Source organism: Mobula birostris, chromosome 2 (assembly GCF_030028105.1).
Source record: "Mobula birostris isolate sMobBir1 chromosome 2, sMobBir1.hap1, whole genome shotgun sequence".
NCBI classification, from domain to species: Eukaryota; Metazoa; Chordata; class Chondrichthyes; order Myliobatiformes; family Myliobatidae; genus Mobula; species Mobula birostris.
Window position 1 is genome coordinate 224,979,963 of NC_092371.1, and position 20,160 is coordinate 225,000,122.

Sequence of the window (20,160 nt, forward strand, 5' to 3'; positions counted from 1 at the left end):
ATGAATTAAGTCATCAATGGAGAATGTCTGTAAAAGAAGAGGCCATATTAAAAAGATAGTGGAAGAGTAATGTATGTAATATTAGATACCAAGAAGAGAATGAGAACAAGCAGAGTATAGCTACAGTTTAAGGAGAAAGGACTGGTTTGGGCAAATGTTATTGTTAAATGGAGCAGATTACAAAGTACTGAGCAATATGATAATAACCAGGAGAAATGGAATTGAAGTAAACTTGAAAATGGAAACACAGCAGGTCAGGAAAAGGACTTAGAACAGTTTTAATATTAAAGCTGGGTAGGGAAGTAGGAAAATAACATTGTCGTAAGTCTGAGCAAAGTCAATGGGCGACACTGAAGCTGGTGATATGGGAGTCTTTATTCAGCACATGAGCAACCATCATACTCGAAACATTCTTGGAAGAGAAGGTCTGTCTGACCCAATATTACATGACTTTTTTTTATGCTAAAGATCAAAGGTAACAGTAGGACAATTCTATAGTTACAATGTATCACACAGTGCTTCCTTTGAATTACACATAATTTTCAAACACCTCCATCTTCACTCCAGACACCCAAAATGAATCTCAATCCCCACCGACTCTGGGCTGGATTCATGCGAATGAAGGGCTCTGAGGCCAACTGGATTGTTTCTTTGTTTGCAATCCCCCAGTCTGCAGCTTCATATACACCATCGTTCTGGATGCATTTTAAACTACAACCCACGTTCAGATCTGAAGACTGGTTGCTGATGAAATTGATATTTGCTGTAGACCATACCTCCATAACAACATGTCTTGTTAAACAGGTTGAATTTTTAGAATTTGTTTTAATGTATCCTGATAGAGCAGGTTTGAAGGCTAAGGTGTTGGACCACAGTCAAACACCAGAGTCCTTGTGTGAAGTGTGATTTGGAGAAATGAACACCAAAATTCCATTGTTAATTAGCATCAAGTAGTTTGTAAATATAATACAAAAACTGCAGTCTGCTTAATTGTTGGTGGCTTGGTGTGCCAAGGCCTGCAGATGTGCTCAGTAATAGTTTCCAGTGGGACATTCAAGCTCTGCTTGTCACTCGGAGTGGCATGCTTTCTTTCAAACACCAGCTGTAAGCAAAACTTCTCAGGGAATTTTCCGTTACCAGAAAGGGAGGCACTTTTGCAATTACACAAAAACTAAGAAACAGGAGCAGGAGCAGACCACAGGCTCTCCCTAAGGATGATCTAATCTTCGGCCTCCGCTCCTCCCAATTGTCATTACCCTTGATTCCAGTGTTGTCCAAAAATCCACTGATCTCAAACTTTAATATTATTAACCATGCAGTCTTAAATGTACAGGCATTCATTTATCTCTTAGTTTTGTTATCATGGCTATCAACTTTGTTGCCCCTGTTCATTTCAGGAACGGGTTCCTCTGAAAATATCAGTCTTCTCCACAAAAAATGGCATTTTGTAACATTGGGTTCGGTATTCCTGCTGGCAGATGGCCACTGTGCTGCCTGATCTGTCCATTATGTTGCTCTTGGCTCTCCTCTTCTTCCATATTAGGTTCTCCCAATGGTCCAGGAGCAATGAGAAGCTTTAGGACAATTTGTTCTAAAATTCTTATTGCTATTTGGATCGGCAATCATTCATAATGCATAATAGTTCGTGAAAATTACTTTAGTGGAGAAAGAAAAGTCTGAAAAATTGATCTTTTTACATGGTTCATTAAATTAGTTTCCATATGTCCTATCATTCCTGAGCAGCGCACGTAGACCATTTCTCTCGATGTTGTTTACACTGGATGTCCTGAGAAGCTGTAATTTATGTGAAATGCCTCTAAACATTTAATAGAATATTTCACCTGTTTTGGGGTGTAATAGATTAAAGTTATCTCCCTGGTGTCCTTGAGGAAGCCCTGCTTAGCATTCCAGCTGCACACATCTTTACCTGGACCGTACCAAACCTTTGTTCTGTACTTGTATCCACTTAAGTATTTCCTGCCAGCTCTTTGATTCCCTTTCTGGAGGGTCTCACCAGGAATGACCTTGAACGGCTTATGATTAATGTGCACGTTCATGCTTCTCCCACATCTGTAGAGGTGAAATGCCTCTGGTCCAAAGGTCAAAGCAAGAAGCCTTCCAGTCTGTGCTTGACATTTCCATCAGATCTGCTTGTGCATGCTGTCAACTGACTGTCTTGTGAGATTGTTGCTTCAGGGTCCTTTTAGGAGATGTCTGCCTATATTTTCAGCTCCTTTTAATCATCAAAGTATTGCAAGGCAGGCTGTGCTGTGACAAGTTCCATAATTTGTTTGGTTATTGCTTGCGGGCAAACAACCAGCACTGTTCCAGTTCTTCCTGGCAGCAGTCTGAGTGCCACTCATGCCTCTCCCAGCTGGATACCAAAAAGTTATGTTGTGTTCCAAAATCAGAATCACAGAATAGCTATGCCACAGGCAGAAGTAGTTCTGTCCTTTAAGAATTTCCAGCATCTGCAGATTTCCTGGTGTTTGCTGTCCTTTAAGTCTGCTGGTTCTGTCGGAGAAGAATCCAGCTGGTCCAGTTCCACTGCAAATTCTTTACTTCTAGATACTTTCCCAACTCCATTTTTCACACTGCAATCGATGCTGTTTCCATGACTACTTCCGGCAGTTCATTCCAGACCCTGAACACTTCCTGTTTTTAAAAAAAAGTCCATGCCATTGAGGTTGATGGATCTTAGTTGCAAACTGCTCCAGAGTAGGATTGAATTGTCACTTGTTCCCCTTGGGATGGAAGGGCTGAAACCATTTGGCATCAGTTACGTTCTGAGTCTGATCCAGTCTGTCACTCTGCTGCTCATCTGACCTACTTAATGGATTTTGGTGTACTGTTTGTGTCAATTACTGTCCAGTGTAAACTTTACCCTGCATGTAGGGTGATTATTTGTGTTGTTAGTCATGTTGCCATTCGCAGTGCCTGCAACAACTGGGCAAACTAAGTGGTGCATTCTTTTTCTATATTTTATCTTGCATATTTACCTACCCTTGTTGACCATTTAGTTACTCCAGCATTGGTAGCTCTGTCTATTTTCTAACTGTTGTCCACAAATAATCTGATGACTAATGAAGATATTCTTCAAATCTGTGAAACTGCAGTAACCTGCAGGTAATGTTAACTTTGTTAAGAATGTGTCCAATTCTGTTGATGTGCGAAGGACTGATGAAAGGTCAACTTTTCATTTCTGAGTAGATTGCAAGGTGCTTATAATGCGTCTCATGCACTCTCCAGTCTCTCGGTGAGGATTTGGTGGTTTGGTATAATTCTCTCTTCCTGTGATTGTTTCAATAGGAGCTCTGATTAATATTCTGTGATATCAATAAAAAAGTCACAATCTTCATTCCAAAAGGAATTGGAAATTTCTCTTGCCATGTGACCATATTATCTTTACTAATATATGCTTCAATATTTTCAATGTTTCACCTTTATCAACATCTTCAAAGGTTCATTTGTTATCAAAGCATTTGTGCAGTATACAGCTCTGAGATTCTTCTTCTCCAGATAGACATGAAACAAAGAAAAACCATGAAAATTAGTTCAGAGAGAAACAGCAAACTCACCTCCCTGCACAAAAAAAGAACAGCGACATGATCATCGACCTTCCCCCCCAACACCCCTCCCCTGCATGAAACACAGCAAGTCCACTCCCCCCATACAAAAGCTAACGAAATTGCAACACCATCATCAACCCCTCAAACCCCCACCCCCCCCCCCACTCAAAACACAACAGGAATATCGGCTCCAAATCCCCCTCCCCTCACACAAGACGCAACAGGCCTCCAGATCCCCCTACCCCTCCCATCCGCACAAAAGAGCAATGTGAAAAAACAGCTGAAAACACAGAATATAAAAACCATAAGACTGATAAGGTCCACAGTCCAAATCCATAACACAGAACCTCGGTATCACCTTCAACATCATCGAAAGAGCTCAAACGCAGAGGCCTGCCCTCTGGAAACAACGATTGGCCACACAAGCTCCTTTTCCAACAATAGAGCAATCCCATCTGCGATCAGAAGGCAGGATATCTTCTTTTAGAGATCTATGCAGACAATATCTGCCACATTCTCTTACTTTATTCGCCCTTCAACTTCCTCAAGAAATGAGGTTCCAAAAATATCCTTGTCAACTTAAGTCTTTGTTCCCACTTATCTTCAACAATTGCCTCTTATTTCCTCAAACCACTTGTGCTAAATTTGAGTATGTGAGAGCACATGCACACAGTCGTTCTGACTGTATTTAATTTTTGAATGCACTCAGAAAATATTGATATACTACAGTTGTTTATGGACCAACAGATAACTTTAATCAGTATTCTTAGTTCGTGTTATAACAAGGTATCTTGGCAGGAAAATTAAAGTGAGACTTTATTTTCTGAATGACTAAGTTGGTTAAGGCTATAGGTAAAGCCAACAGAAAATACAGTTAGTTATTAAATTTCAAAGTGACCAGCTGGCATGAGTACATTTATCATCCATTGAAATGAAAATAGTATTTAAATTCATCAGTACTGTTAGAGGCTAATTAAGAACAAGAATAGTTGTTCATTTACACAACATCATTTGAATCAAAATCATAAAAAATCATAAGTGATTCAAGTTAATCACCAGATTGCTATTGCCCTTATATCAGACTTGATCATCTGTAATCTATAGATGTACAGTAATGGATGTGGTTAAAATAACTTTGTTTTGTTTGAGTACCTGAAATGTTAATTATTGATCTGAGATTTCCGTACAAAAAAACCTGAATAGAATGGAAGTTAATCTCTTCAAATACATATTGAAGAAAATTAGTAATTCTAACTTATGGTACAGTGCATGGAAGAAATGTGCAATCAACTTTAATTATTCACTTATTTTGTTCAATGAACAACATCTGGAGCATAATTGTTCACTGCCATTCCGTACACATTATTTCTATTTTATTTGCTAGCACATGATTGCATGGAATGTAAGATTAATTTTTGCATGAAGAGTTTGCAGTAAAATGCTAACAGAAAGTAATCAGTATCTAAATCCAGCTAGCATTTGCTTTGTTGATTATAACTGATTCCACACTTTATTCACCAATAATTCTTTCTTCACTGTCTGATTTGCTTGCCAGGAGGAGCTACTATTCTTATTCTTATTACCTGTAAGTAGACAATAGAAGCAAATTATTATTGTGAAGGTAAAGGGCGGTATTGGGTGCAAATGATAAGTTTTGACATAATCCTGTTATAAATTCAAAAACCCCAAAATACAAAGACTCCTTTTTACATTAGTTTTTAAAAATCTTAACTTAAAATTGAACATGGCAGAACATTTTAATAAATTCAACTGGAAATATCAGGGAATCAAGGGATATGGGATAGTTCAGGGAAGTGGCACTAAGATGGAAGATCAGCCATGATATTATTGAGCGGCAGAGCAGATATGAAGAGCTAACTGGCCCAGTTCTATTTTTCATGTTCTTAGTTTAGTAATAAATTTGTGCTGATATGAATCAAGACTATTAAATCAACCTTGAAGCTCAGCTTAAATTTTATTTTATTAATTTATTATCCAAAGCTTCTGATATTTGTCAGATTTAATTCTCTGTACTGGAACTTAAATAAATTTAGTCATTATAACCGTAATCAGTATTTTTTCTGCACACAGAATTCCAAAAAGGCCTCTTGCGTCTCAGTACCTCAGCTGCCTTTGTATAATGAAGGAGTCAACAAGGTCCCTACTGTTATGACTTGCTCTTTACTTACAATATGTACCCCCATTGCAGTGCTTATTTTGGAAGAAGCTGGACTTTAATGTCCTTGAGTATTAGAGGCAGTTTTCAGATTAATTAGAGAGAAGATTTGACTCGTAAACCTGATTATTCAAAGTGGCCAAAGAGCTATGGAGATGTTATTCCTTCTAACTACCTGAAATTTAAAGATAAAAGAAAATTGGGGTTCAGGGCTGCTATCCTAAATGAAGCTTTTCAAAAGGTGACCAGAGGTAAGAAGCCAAAAATAAAGATACACTTAGTTGCGATTATTTGCAAAATGAAATATTAATTGGTTGAATTCAGCAAAGCATGATTAGTTTCACAGTGTCATTACATCAAGTGATTTTCATCCCATCCCTCACCGTTGGAATGCTTGCACCACTGGCTTGTATATGTGCTTCAGTTTTTCCATTGAAACAAGTTTTGTTTTGATAAATAATGAGAACTGGCTGCAGCTTATTCAATCCTGAATAAATACTAAATTGCTTTTCTTTTATCATGGGAGAGGATGCATAGGAAGTGCTTGGCTGAAAATGTAGCAGTGCGCTTGAAAGATGCCACATGTTCTCTGGAATCCTACAGAGAGACTGTCAGAAGTTTGAGCAGTGGATTAAATTACTGGATAGAAATTGTCATTGAAAATGTTGGCACGTTCAGTATAATACTGAATTACCTTTTGGAATTTTTGTCAAAGCTTATAAATTTGGCCTTTTACCCTTGACAACTGTTGTTCTAGTGCATGCTAAATGTGAAGAGCACAAAATATTGAATGAAGATTCAAGAACTTAAATTTATATTTATTTCTAGCAATGTATCTGGATTGAACTTGAGTAATTATTTTATTGAGTACATCCAGTTTTCAGCATATTTCAGTACTTCAGTTATAGCACACAGGTTTGTGGATTAGTAGCAGATTCTTAGAAGAACAATTAAGTGATTTCTAAAGATTTGAGGATATACAGCACAATGCAGTAATATATTGCATTCGCAATTGCAGAATAATTCATACAGGGCCACATCATTGTCTGAAATAATTTTATCAGTTTATATTAACATGCAGACTCATCATATCAAAATCAGTTAACTAGTTTATAAATGCACATCTATCATTCTGTAATCAAATATTTCGCTCCATTAATCAGATCAGTGATTGGCACAGACAGGCATCATCTGGAATCAAAATAAAACTTCCTACTCCTCATTCCTATTAAAAATCAAAGTAAAATCAAAACCAGTGCTATAAATTGACTGTATCTGAAGAAATCATAGTCAGCATTTTTTGTGCATTAAGGTAATGATGGATCAATGGTAGTCCATAAGTCTTTAAAAATATATTTAGCATTAAACTTCGTTTTAAATTATTTATTGAAACTTTGCCTTTGCAAATCCTTTTAATACATTGGAAGGAATTTGAAAGTTGAAATACAAACAGATGAGGTAGTACTGCTTTTTCAACTCTCCACAGTTAAAGATCTTCAACAATCAAAGTAAAATTAGTATGACATTGCGTTGAAGGCTCCCTGGAAGCACAACGGAAGCTAGATTATTACAACTAAATTCTGTAATTTGTTCAAGATGCTTTTTCCCACATTCTGATCAAAACCGGAAAAAAAAGTTGAGTTTATTTTTAAAAAATGGAATAAATGCAGAGTGTTGAGGGAGAGGTAAACAAAGATGTGATTGAATGATAGGACAGACAGAATGCAGTCCTGTTCCTAGCTTCAGTTTTCCTAGACTAATGGATTTGTAATGATGTTATTTGAGCTGTTATTTGAGCTATTCACCAGTAATAAGTTAAAAAAATGTTATTTTGTAGGTGTTTGCTTTATCAGTAGTGATTAGGATCTGATATTGTAACGTAGTACCAAAAAGAATTTTTCTGACATTATTTACTCGGCTTACCAAGCGCGCCGTAAAAGATAGGAAGCTGTTTCCACACAAGTTAATGAAACTTTATGTTCAACCTAAATATTTGCTGTATTAAAACCATGCTTAAGACTTGAATAGCTTGATGACATGCCTTTTGCTGATTGCAGTAAACTTGCGAAGAAGCGCAAGGATGCAGTAGGGAATGCTCGGCAGGAGATGACTCATATGGTGAATGCCATGGACAGGAGTTATGCCGACCAAAGCACACTCCATGCTGATGAGCCCCTTTCCATCACCTTTATGGATTCGCACAACTTCAGTCCAAGATGTAAGTATTAACCTCTCTTGTTTCAAAATTCTACTCACTGGACGATCCCCCAAAGGGTGTCATCTCTAGGTACTGCTGTAATGTCCTACCCTATCAAAAAGGCAAAGACATCTGTCACACCTGTGACATCTATATCCTGGAATACTGAGCTGCCTAACCCTGCCCTTCTCTCAGCTACGTTTCTGATGTGGTAATAATATCCCAGCCCCCGGAGCTAATGCATGCTCTGAGTTCATTCAGTTTACCTTTAGACCTTGAGCATTGAAATGAAAGCAGTTTAACTGAGTATTCCTTTCCCTGACATTATTATGACCCTAGCTATCATAATTACTAAACTTGCTCTCGCTGGATACAACTTAATCCTATGATTTGTTCCAGTCCAGAGTTTCACCCCCCCCCCCCCACAACACCGTGCCAATGTAGAGAATCAACTCTACACTTCCAGGTTCCCAGTGCTCTACCTGGCCCTTACTCCATGACACCACCTTTCATGTCATCTCGCTGAGGGTATCTGCCACAGTAACGTAGTGGTTAGGGCGGTGTTATAAGAGTTCAGGGCGTCGGGTGTTTAATCCAGGTATCCTCTGTAAGGAGTTAGTACGTCCTTCCCGTGGAATGGGTAGTTTTTCCTGTGGGTGCTCCGGCTTCTGACCACAGTCTAGAGACATACCGGTTAGTAGGTTAATTGGTCATTGTAAATTGTCCCACGATTTGGCTGGTGTTAAATTAGGAGTTTCTGGTGGCAGGGCTCAAAAAGCCGGAGAGCCTATTTCACACTGTATCTCTAAGTAAAGAAAATACTTCACAGGTGACTGAGAGAGCCAACTGAACAAGACCCTGCTGCTTATTCTAACTCTGGATTTCAACTCTCAGTAACCTGATCCACTGCTTAAGTGCATGAGCACTTATTTTGTTTAGATGGACCTTTATCAGAAACATATTGACTAAAAAGATGACTTAAAATGTATATCCTTTTGATTGAATTTAAGAAACAATTTGCATTTTACATCACAAAGGACTAAACCACCAATGAATGTTTTTTGAGTTGCAATCATTCTTTGAAGACAAATCAACATCCTGTTTAAAGACTGAAGATGAGCTTTAATTGTCACATGTGCACTGAAACATCGAAACACAGTGGAACATGTTGTTTTGATTCAACGGCCAAAACCATCCGAGCCCGCAAGTGTTGCCATGCTTCCAGCATCAATATAGCATGCCCACAACTTGACTGCCCTAACTAGTATTTTTTACAGTGAGAGGGGAACCCAGAGCTTCCACACTGTCACAGGGAGAACATGAGAACTCCCCGTCGGGAATTGAACCCCCGTCCTACAGCTGAGGGCTGTGAGGCAATGCGCTGAACACCACGTTATTGTGCCACCCCAGCTTACGCACAACATGCCCTTACAATTAATGAACTCATTGTCTGTTTCTTTACTGGTATTGGCTAAGAATGAGTATGTAATCACTAAAACAACACACGGGAGATTTCTTCAAAAAAGAAACTTTTTCATCCTCCTGAACAGGCAGAACGAGCCCCTAGTTAAATGAATCATCTGAAAATTAGAGCACAGTACACAAACTGTTTCTACTAAAATATAAGTAGATATAACTTATGATTGATATAATTGACCTACTAAAATATTTCTGTTAGCTGATGCAAGTGTAAAAAATATGACATTTATGTAAGCTGAATTTTTGTTTGAAGCCATTCTCAATGTAAGTGTTAATATTTGCTATAACTGCACTTAAAAAAAACAAACCCTGTGTTGGAAACATCCACTTTGAGTAAAACCAGAAATGCCATTTTCTGTGACCGGCAACAACTTGATACAAGTGGTGTTGGGTACTTGCTGATAGTGATCTTCAATGAGGATTGGCTGGAAGCTGCACGAGAAGTTGTTGTGTTTTAACTCATTGAGAATGAAGAAATGGCAAGCCACATCTAAGCCATCATTGTTGGTGACTTTTGGTGCACTGACAGAGGAAGCAAAGAACTGTCAGTTTTGACGTATAACCAATCACGCAGACTGCTTTGTTTCAAATGGTGTGGAGGCTTTCTCAGTATTGTTGGCCTCTTGGTGAATTGAGTTGTAAGATCCATGTCCTCCCGTACATTGCGCTATTCGTGATCACATGCTTCTGTGTGTATGCCTTATCTAGATGTGGGTGATACTAGGTTGTTGCAATGATATCAGTTATCATTCTTGGCATTTACTGCATGTTTGATGCCATTACTGAAACTTTAGACCAAGATAACCTGGCTGAGAAATATTGTGTCCATTGCAAGATCCTGGAATCATGCATACATAGATATGGCATGTACCTTCAAGTATTGAAGTTGGTTGAGAGAGAAAACAGATCCCAAATGAAGAAAGTTGCTTAAGGTTCTTAAAAACAAAATACTTACCCACTTCATGTTGACAGGATGGATTCTGACCTGAAACTGCAGACCAGATTTCTAGTTGTATTGGGTGTGTCGTTGCCAATTAACTGGACTCTGAAAACTCACATTTGTTCCTCAGCCACACTCTATTTGCTTATGCACAAGGACAACAGTATAGTCCCTGCAGACCACACTGTTCAGAAGTTTGAACAAAAAAAAAATGCCATTTTTATACAGATTTGACCAGTTGGATCAACTAATCTGGGACTTAAATTTATGTGCTATAATGCCCAGTTTTGGAGGGTCAAAGCATCCTGCACTCTTTTATGCATGCTAAGACACTTTGTGTCAACTCACTGCAATGTATATCAACTTAACAATGTCTCACTGCCCCAAGTTAAAAAATCACTGTCCGAGAGCTTCCGGTTTTGATGGAACATTATAGAGTTAACTTTACAATTTACTAATGACCACTGAAATTATGGTAAAAGCCCAAGGTTAAGCTGCTTCAGCCCAGATGCCTCATTAACTATGTGATCTCAGGCCTCCTTGATGCAAATCCTCTGCTCTTTGCATTTTCATGCAAATTAAGATTCTGAGTTCAAAGATTTCTGTACTTCTCCACTGTCCTGATCATTAGCTTCTTCCCTCATCCTCACTTCAGTGATTCTGCTTTGTTATTTATGAATACATATAATGAGATGGTGGAGAAATATGGCAAAAAATCAAAGCCACCATATCTGGTCCTACCATGTTTATTGATTACAACTCTGCCTTCACTGTAATTTCAAGCAAACTCATCGCAGAACCCCAGACCCTGGGAGTTAATGACTCCCTCTGTAACTCCTTAACTTTCTGACCAACAGACCACATTCAGTAACAATAGACAGCATCACCTCTGACACAATAATTCCAAACACTGCTGCTCCAGGAAATTGCATCCTCAGCCCTCTGCTCTACTCCCTGTGCACTCATGACTGCGTGGCCAGATCCTGCTCGAGCTCTCTCTGCAAGTTTGCAGATGATGCCATCATAGTGGTCCATATCTCAGATAAAGATACGTACAACAGGAAGGAGATAAGGAGCTTAGTAACATGATGTCATGCCAGCCTTTCCCTTAATGTAAGCAAAACAAAACAGCTGACAATTGACTTAAAGTGGGGTGGTGTATGCACTCCTGTTCTCATCAAGGTGTTGAAATTCAGAGCTTTAAGTTCTTGGGTGTGAACTGGTCCAAGCACTTGGATGCCATGGCCAAGAAAGCTCACTGGCGCCTTTATTTCATCAGGGGGGGGCTAAAGAAATTTAGCATATCCCTGTCAAACCTCACCAATCTTTATCAATGTATCATGTTAATGACTTGGCATGGCAACTGTTCTTCGGATGACCACAAGAAACTGCAGAATGCTGGACATAGGTCAGCACATCATAGACACCAACCTCCCTGCAGGGGCCTCTGTCTACACGTCATTCCAGACGTCAGAGGGACAATCCTGAAGTCATTTACCATCAAGCCCAAATGGAGCTTCACCACACTGTTAAAAGAATATTAAACAGCTCCTTGTACAGTAATCTGGACTCTTAACCTCACATTCTACCTCATTAAGTTCATGCACCTTCTTGTTTACCTTCAGTGCACTTTCTCTGTAGCTGTTACTCTTTATTCTGCATTTCTGTTGTTTTACGTATGCAGTACAAGCTTTTCGCTATATGTGACAATAATAATCCAGTTCCAGTTCCTGTCAGGTCGAAGGTTGAATCTCAAAGTCCTCATCTTTCTATCAACAAACTATTTGCTTCTATCTACAACAACATTTATACTCACCCTACCTCAAGCCTTTATCCATTTTTGTCTAACTTATAGACCTTAACAAAACTATTACACTCTTCCTGTCATCAACTTCCTGGAAATCCAAACGATTGCAAAACCCGAGTCACCATCATAGTACTTCATTACAAACTGGTGAAAGTATTTGAGCAGCACACACAAAATGCTGGAGGAACTCAGCAGGGCAGGCAGCATCTATGGAGATGAATAGGTAGTCAACATTTCAGGCCAAGACCTGCTCGTGTGTGTTACTTTGTTGAAAAGGGAGGGAAGTTGAGTGAAGTGGGAGAGTAAGTTTGATCACAAGAAAATCTGCAGATGCTGGAAGTCCAAGCAACACATGCAAAATGCTGGAGGATCTCAGCAGACCAGGCGGCATCTATGGAAAAGTTTGTGACTGCAACCCTTCATCAGGACTGGGGAAAAAATAACTATATTTGATGCTAAAAATCAAAATTCTAAAATTGCAATTATAAAATATTATTTTTAGAACTATTTTAAATGGAAGTTTTCCATCCGTAATTGGAGTATTATTTTTATTAGTGTATTTTTTATTTCGATATATGAAACAACTGAAAAAACAGGAAACGTGCCAAATCCTCTGTGGTCATAGCACCTAATGCACAGAGACTTTGTTACTTATCTCCACTAAGTAATTGAGAACAGATCTGAAATTTAATTTTTTATTTATCTTATTAGTGAACAATTTCAAATGATAGTTCTGTGTGCGCGCTGTTTTCTTCAAATAAGTATTTTGTCAGTGCAATATAATCTTCCCTATATCTTGAAATGGATTTAGGAATTGAATATCTCCATCTTAACATTCAGTTATTTGATCTTGTCAGACAAGTGTGTTTGTTTGCCTCTGCCACTATATTTCATTTCTGAAGATGTTTTCTGTCCTGTGGCCAAAAGTATAAATTGGTTTAGTCTCCAGCATGAGCAAGGATAGCTGGGCTATCATTGTTGACATGCTGACCTTTTCTTGGTATTCAGTAGGTGTGATACGAGGGGTGATTGATAAGTTTGTGGCTAAGGTAGAAGCAGATGACTTATACAGCTCTTGTTACATGCACATGCAGTTCAACTCTGAGTGATTATGCAGAAAGTTTGAAGTTAGTAACTCATCTTCTACCTTAAGCCACGAACTTATCACTCACCCCTGCTGTGGACACTTTCTGGAGGTCCAAGATCCGTATGCTCCACGACTTCTGGACTAAGTGTGTAAATGTAGGAAGGGACTATTTTGAAAAATAAATGTGCTAGGTTTTCTAAAATTGACTCCTTCTACCTTAGGCCACAAACTTATCAATCACCCCTCGTAAGATGTGTTTGCATTGTAATCACAGGTAATGGTCATGTGGTTAAAATCAGTTCAAAACAATGTGGCGATGTCATGGTTACAAGTTACTCCAAGGGTTTATCGTGGTGTGATCTGATCTCTCAGAGATTACATGTTTTAAGAAATGAATTTCTCCACAGGGAGAAATTTCACAAAGTAAAATTTATCTGCTGATTTGTCGACCTTTTTTTTTTGAAAAATAATCCAAATTAGTTTGACTTGTCAATTCTAACAAACAATTTAAAAGAATCAAATGTGACAATCTAAGTTGATTATGATATTGCAGCTGTAGTAATTTCTTAACTAATTCATCTGGTAATGACTACCTGTCTTGTTTCTAAATCATCCAGAAAATTGGCCATCTGTCTTAATCTCTGTAGAATTCTGTATTTCTTTATTGCATTCCTTTATTTTTATTGGAATATAGGCATTAGTATATGGCCTACAGATGAAGTTGCTTTAAGTCTTGTTTACTTTGCAGTTATTGTGACTGAATAATATGCCCTTGATGTTTCTCCTTCAGTTTTTGCAAACTGAAATTAAATGCTGTTTTTACTTCAAAAATAATTTATGTAGATATTCACTTCATGAGATATGTTTTCCTACAGTGCCTAATGATCCACTGGTACCGACTGCGGTGTTAGGTGAGGACCAAGCCCTGCTCCCCAACTGTTGCATGGCTTTGTATGTTTTGCATGCTCAGTAACTTTGTCAACAAACTGCTCATGAGTGTGTGGTTAATGGAGTGAACGAGGAGATGTCTTTTTCAGTAGTAAATTAAGTTTCAGTAGTCAAGAGAGAGGAAGAATAAGTGTAGGCATCAATCACTTATTCCTTCATTTGTATTAAATCTATTTAATCTTGTTCCAGAGAAATTAAGCTGAGAGGCTGCATTTTGGAACAATATGGGTATCTAATATGGTCGTTAACATGCAAAAAGGAATTCAAAGATTCAAAGTACATTTATTATCAAAGTGTGTATGCAGTATACGACCGTGAAATTTGTCTTCCCCACAGACAGTCACGAAACAAAGAAAAACTATGGAACCAACCCGTTCAAAGAAAATGTGAAACATCAAACTGCCCCCCACCCCCCACATACAAACAACATCACGCAAACAGAAACAAGAAAGGCAAAAAACAGAATATAGACACAAAATCAAAAGGCATCTTTCAGTTGAACTCAATGTTGAAAAGCAGTAGCAAAAAAGAGTGACCAGAACTAGAACTAGGAACCACAGCACAACATAAACCTGAATTAGTCCAAATCTACAATCCACGTCGGTTAAACCTTGCTCCAGCACCACCTACTGACAGCATTGAGGGAGAGAGAGATCACTTAAACGCAAGGACCTTCTCTTGGGAGCAGTGAGCGAGCTGTTCCTATTAACATAAAATAAGAATTTAAACAGATATATTGCCATTGCATTCTCCTTTTAGGTTTTATTTGATGCAAGGCTTTCATTTTATCATTAACACTGTTATAGTCTTTCTTTGTTGCTTATACCACATTAATAGAGAATTCTAGTTCAGCTTTTGCTGATTCCATTAACTGACCTCTATAACAGGGGTTCCCAACCTGGTGTCCTCGAGCCCTTTGTTAATGGCATGGAAAAGGTTGGGAACCCTTGTTCTATAGTATCTACGCTTGTTTTCACTTTTCTGAGTCAACTCATTCTTCAATAATGTGCGAAACATGGAGCATGCTTTGACTCCTAGAATTGGCATTGCAGATATATTTGCATCCAAGCTTCAGTAGAAAGGGGTGAGTCTTGAGATAAAGGAAAGCTTCCAATTAGTTTTTTTTTCTGAAGGCAAAACTTCAATGGATTGCAGTTTTGTTCGGCCTTTCTTCACGCCCCATCCCCCACCATCCCCCTCTTCTCTTTACTGTGTGAATAGCAACTAAAATTATACAAGGGAACCCATGATTTTGAGGTTGAAGGGCTTGTTTAGAATTCCCATGGTAATTATACAGCCCATGACTGTGCATTACATCTTGGTTTGTATACAGAAAAGTAAATGTTGCCTTTGAAAGGCAGAGTGCCTCTTTTTTCATCAGGCACTGAAAATAAAAATAAATCTCTTAGGTTTAAAGGTATATGATAACTCTGCCTGCATGTGGCATTCTGTCAACAACCAGAAAATATTAAACATTTTTTAGAGAGTATTTTTCCGAAGGAATTATGTTTCCTGAATGTTGTTGCACTCTCTTCCCCCTTTGTCATCAGACCTTATAGGTTGGAGTATGAATTCAGAAGAGTATTATACTTCCTTCAAAATTTTTAGAACTTGTTTTGCTGAACCAATATTGTCCTTGATGCAGAGTTCAAGTCGACAAATAAAGCCTTCAAAATCACATCTGAATTCTTCATGCTCAGATGATACATTTCTGTGAAATGGGACTAACCAGTAACTGATTACTTGGAGACTTTCCAAGATAAGCTGCACCTATTTGAATTTCACTCTTGGGTAGTTCTTCAGCCTGTTAAGTGTCCAGTGAGATTCTAACTGTCATTGAAACCTCGGTCACTCTAACACTCCTTAAATAGATGCGGTCAGATTAACACAGCTGCCAAGCAAAGACACGTTCACTGCTGCTGTAGCTGATGTCATGTTGCCCTTCGTGAAGAATGTACAGAAGTATTGCAAGATATTCTCGGTGGAAGACAAGTTGTAGCTGGCCCACAGGCCCTCCAGCTGTGGCTATAACAGTATGCACTTGTATAGGACTCATTTCATAATGGAACATCCCATGATACTTGAAAGAGTATTATTAAACACAAAGCCATGAGAAAAGAAATTAGGAGGAACAGCCCAAACTTAAATTGTGAGGTAAGATTTAAAGAGAATCATAAAGAGTAGTGAAGCAAAAAGGTGTGGAAAAGAAATTTCAGAATTCATGATCATGTCAGCTGAAGTAATTTGACCAATAGTGCAGCAGTTAAAGGTGGGAGTGTACCAAAGACCTGATGTGGTGGGATGCAGATATCTAGGAAGGATATAGAATACCAGAGGAACTGGGGCTGGTTTGGGTTGGGGAGGCAGTATAGCTATAGAGCTACTTAAGAACAATGAGACATTTAAATTCTGGACATCACTGCAACGGGTGCTGCGAATGGTCAGCGAGTAAGGGGATGATTGATGAGCAAGGCCGGATACAAAGTAAAATGTGACCTGCAATGCTCTGCTTGAAGTCAGGTTTATACAAGGTAGAGCAAAGCGTGTTGCGGAGGAGAGCAACACAAGAGTGATGGTTTGGATACCAAAGCTAAAGCTGATCTAATTAGTAGCTTAGGAGATTGATGTAGAGAGAGTTTGGTGATGGGATAGTCTTCGTGGTGTGTCAGAGGTGTAGTCGCAACCATACCACTTCACAAGATAAAAGGCCAAGAGTGTGTTAAATCTAAGTTCATCCTTAGTCAGATGGTGATGATAAGGAAAAAGGAATGGAAGCCAAAATTAATGAGGCAAAAATGGATCAGTCATGTTGAAATAGACAATAGGTACAGGAGTAGGCCATTCGGCCCTTCGAGTCAGCACCATCATTCACTGTGATCATGGCTGATCATCCACAATCAGTATCCAGTTCCTGCCTTATCCCCATAACCTTTGATTCCGCTATCTTTAAGAGCTCATCTCTTTCTTGAAAGCATCCAGAGACTTGGCCTCCGCAGCCTTCTGGGGCAGAGCATTCCATATATCCACCACACTGTGGGTGAAAAAGTTTTTCCTCAACTCCGTTCTAAATGGCCTACCCCTTATTCTTAAACTGTGGCCTCTGGTTCTGGACTCACCCATGGCAGAACACATCAATTTCTGCCACATTTATAGCTCATCCACTGTGTATTGTTTCTGCATAGTCTCCCTATTTGCTGTGGGGGAAAAAAAATACCAATATATTTGAGAAACTGATTATTTCTGAAACATTACTGGCCAAGTTGGATCTTATCCCTTCAGTATTAATCAGTGGCCCATGGATTAGATTTACTGGTCCAGGGTTGGTATCAGGATCCAAAGGCCCTCTCGTGTAGGGAAGTGTATGGTCAGGTACTTTGGTAGAAGGAATATAGGTGTAGATAATTTCCTAAGTGGTGGACAAATTCAGCAATTGGAAGTGTAAAGAGTGGTGGGAGTCCTAGTGCATGGCTCTGAGCTTGTACTCACTGGAGTTAGAATAATGAGGTGGGAAATCTCATTGAAACTTACCAAATATTGAAAGGCCTAGATAGATTGGAGTTGGAGAGGATGTTCAAAATTGTGGGAGAGTCTTGGACCAAAGGGAACAACTTCAGAATAGAAAATGTCCCTTTAGAATAGAGATGAAGAGGTATTTCTTCATCCAGAGGGTTGTGAGTCCGTGGAATTATTGCTACAGATGGCTCTGGAGCCCAAGTCATTGGGTATATTTAAAGTGCAGGTTGATATGTTCTTGATTAGTAAGGGCATCAAAGGTTGTGTGCAGAAGGTAGGAGAATGATGATAAAGTAAATAAAGCAGACATGTTCCAATGGCTGAGTGGACCCAATGGCCTAATTCTGCTCCTTTGTTTTATGGTCTACATGACACATGAAATTTTGAGAGGGCCACATTCTCCTTCTTAGGCATCCGTTAGTGTCATGAGACCATGGATGTGCGCCTTGGAAGGTTTCCAGGGCGCAGGCCTGGGCAAGATTGTATGAAAGACCAGCAGTTGCCCATGCTGCCAGTCTCCCCTCTCCACACCACCGACGTTGTCCAAGGGAAGGACATTAGGACCCATACAGCTTGGCATCGGTGTTGTCACAGAGCAGTGTGTGGTTAGGTGCCTTGCTCAAGGACACACACTGCCTCAGCCAAGGCTCGAACTAGCGACCTTCGAATCACTAGACGAATGCCTTAACCATTTGGCCATGCGGAGAAATAAATTTTCGATCATCCAATGATGATATTTCTAATATTCAGAAAAGTGATGTCTTTAAAGAATTATGCTGATAAATATGGTACACTAATTGAATGATCATACTTGAAATTGACTATTTTATAATAATTTTTGTCTTAATACAAACTTGTTGGATAGCTCAGCATGTAATTCAACAGACAATTATCATCTGAGATTTAAATCTGATTGCCAAGTTACCAGGTATCATACCTATATGAATGTCTTACCTAAAGTTTTTTTAAAGTAATATATTTTTAGATTCAGTGTGTTTTTTAATTATAACTGGATTTCTTTTGTCAGAATGTTATACCTTTATCAATCTTTCATCTTGTTTTTTTGTTTTAAAAATGTATTGTTTGTTCATTTGCATCTGACTACTGCTTTCTATACAGTTCGAATGAAAAGAATCTGTTCTCTGTGGGGACAAAATATTAGGCTAATTTATCATCAAAAAGATCCCACAGGGTGCAACAATGCACATTTTATGAAGCAAATTGTCCATAACCTGTGTGTTTATGACAAAACTGTGAAATTATTATCTGAATCATCTCTTGTTTTTTTTTCCAAACATTACTGAATTGACTACACTAGTTGCTAAATTACTTTTTAATGTTTCCCACAACTTCCTGAGAACAATCAAAATGTGCCTTGACTCGAGTACTGCGAATCTGTTTGGGTTTCTGATTGCAGTTCACACATCTTGGCCGGAATTTCTCTCAGATTCAGTGCATCCATTTTTAGAAGTTTGGCCACAGAATCTGGAGCAGCCAGAATATCCACAACATCAGTGTATGTCCTCGCCCCTCTGGGAAGAAAAGCTTAAGACCATAAGACATTGGAGAGGAATTAGGCCATTCAGCCCATCGAGTCTGATGCATCATTTTATCATGGCTGATCCATATCCCACTCAACCCCATTCTCCTGCCTTCTTGGCATAACCTTTCAGTTCCTGACTTAGCAAGAATCTATCAGCCTCTGCCTTAAATACTCAAAATCACCTGGCCTCCACAGCCACCTGTGGCAATGAAGTCCACAGATTTACCACCCTCTGGCTAAAGAAATTCCCCCTCATCTCCATTCTAAATGGATGTCCCTCTATTCTGAGGTTATGCCCTCTGGTCTTAGACTCCTCCATCAAAGGAAACATCCTCTTCACATCTACTCCTTCTGGGCCTTTGAACATTCAAAAGATTTCAGAGGTCACCCTACATTCTTCTAAATTCCAGCAAGTACAGGGCCAGAGCCATCAAACTCTCCTCATATGATAAGCTTTTCTATCCCAGAATTATTTTCTGAGCCTCCTTTGAACTTCTGCAGGATAACGGAGCCTAAAACTGCTCACAATACTACAAGGGAGGCCTCACCAGTTCTTTATAAAGCCTCAGCAGTACATCTTTTTTTTTGTATTCTAGTCCTCTTGAAATGAATGCTAACATTGTATTTCCCTTCCTCATCACAGACTCAACCTGCAAATTAACCTTTAGGCAACCCTGCATGAGGATTCCCATCCCTTTGCACCTTGGATTTTTGTATTTTCCCCCCAATTAGAAAATAGTCTACCAAAATGCATGACAATACATTTCCTGACACTGTATTCCATCTGCTACTTCTTTGTCCATTCTCCTAATCTGTTTGAAGTCCTTCAGCCTCCTTGCTTCCTCAACACTACCTGCCCCCACCCATCCTCATATCGTCTGCAAATTTTGCAACACAGCTA

General features: G+C 39.0%; 1 protein-coding gene across 6 annotated transcripts in view; it reads left to right on the forward strand.

Annotated features, from left to right (window-relative positions):
* The window catches only part of ptprk (protein tyrosine phosphatase receptor type K), a 687,062-nt gene that overhangs the window by 597,612 nt on the left and 69,290 nt on the right, over positions 1 to 20,160 (forward strand). For 4 of the 6 annotated variants that reach the window (XM_072251546.1, XM_072251545.1, XM_072251549.1 and 1 more), the window contains 2 exons: positions 5,125 to 5,154; positions 7,803 to 7,963. In XM_072251546.1, coding sequence (XP_072107647.1) covers positions 5,125 to 5,154; positions 7,803 to 7,963 — 191 coding nt within the window. The remainder of the gene's footprint in view (positions 1 to 5,124; positions 5,155 to 7,802; positions 7,964 to 20,160) is intronic. The other 2 variants (XM_072251547.1, XM_072251548.1) reach the window with 1 other exon arrangement.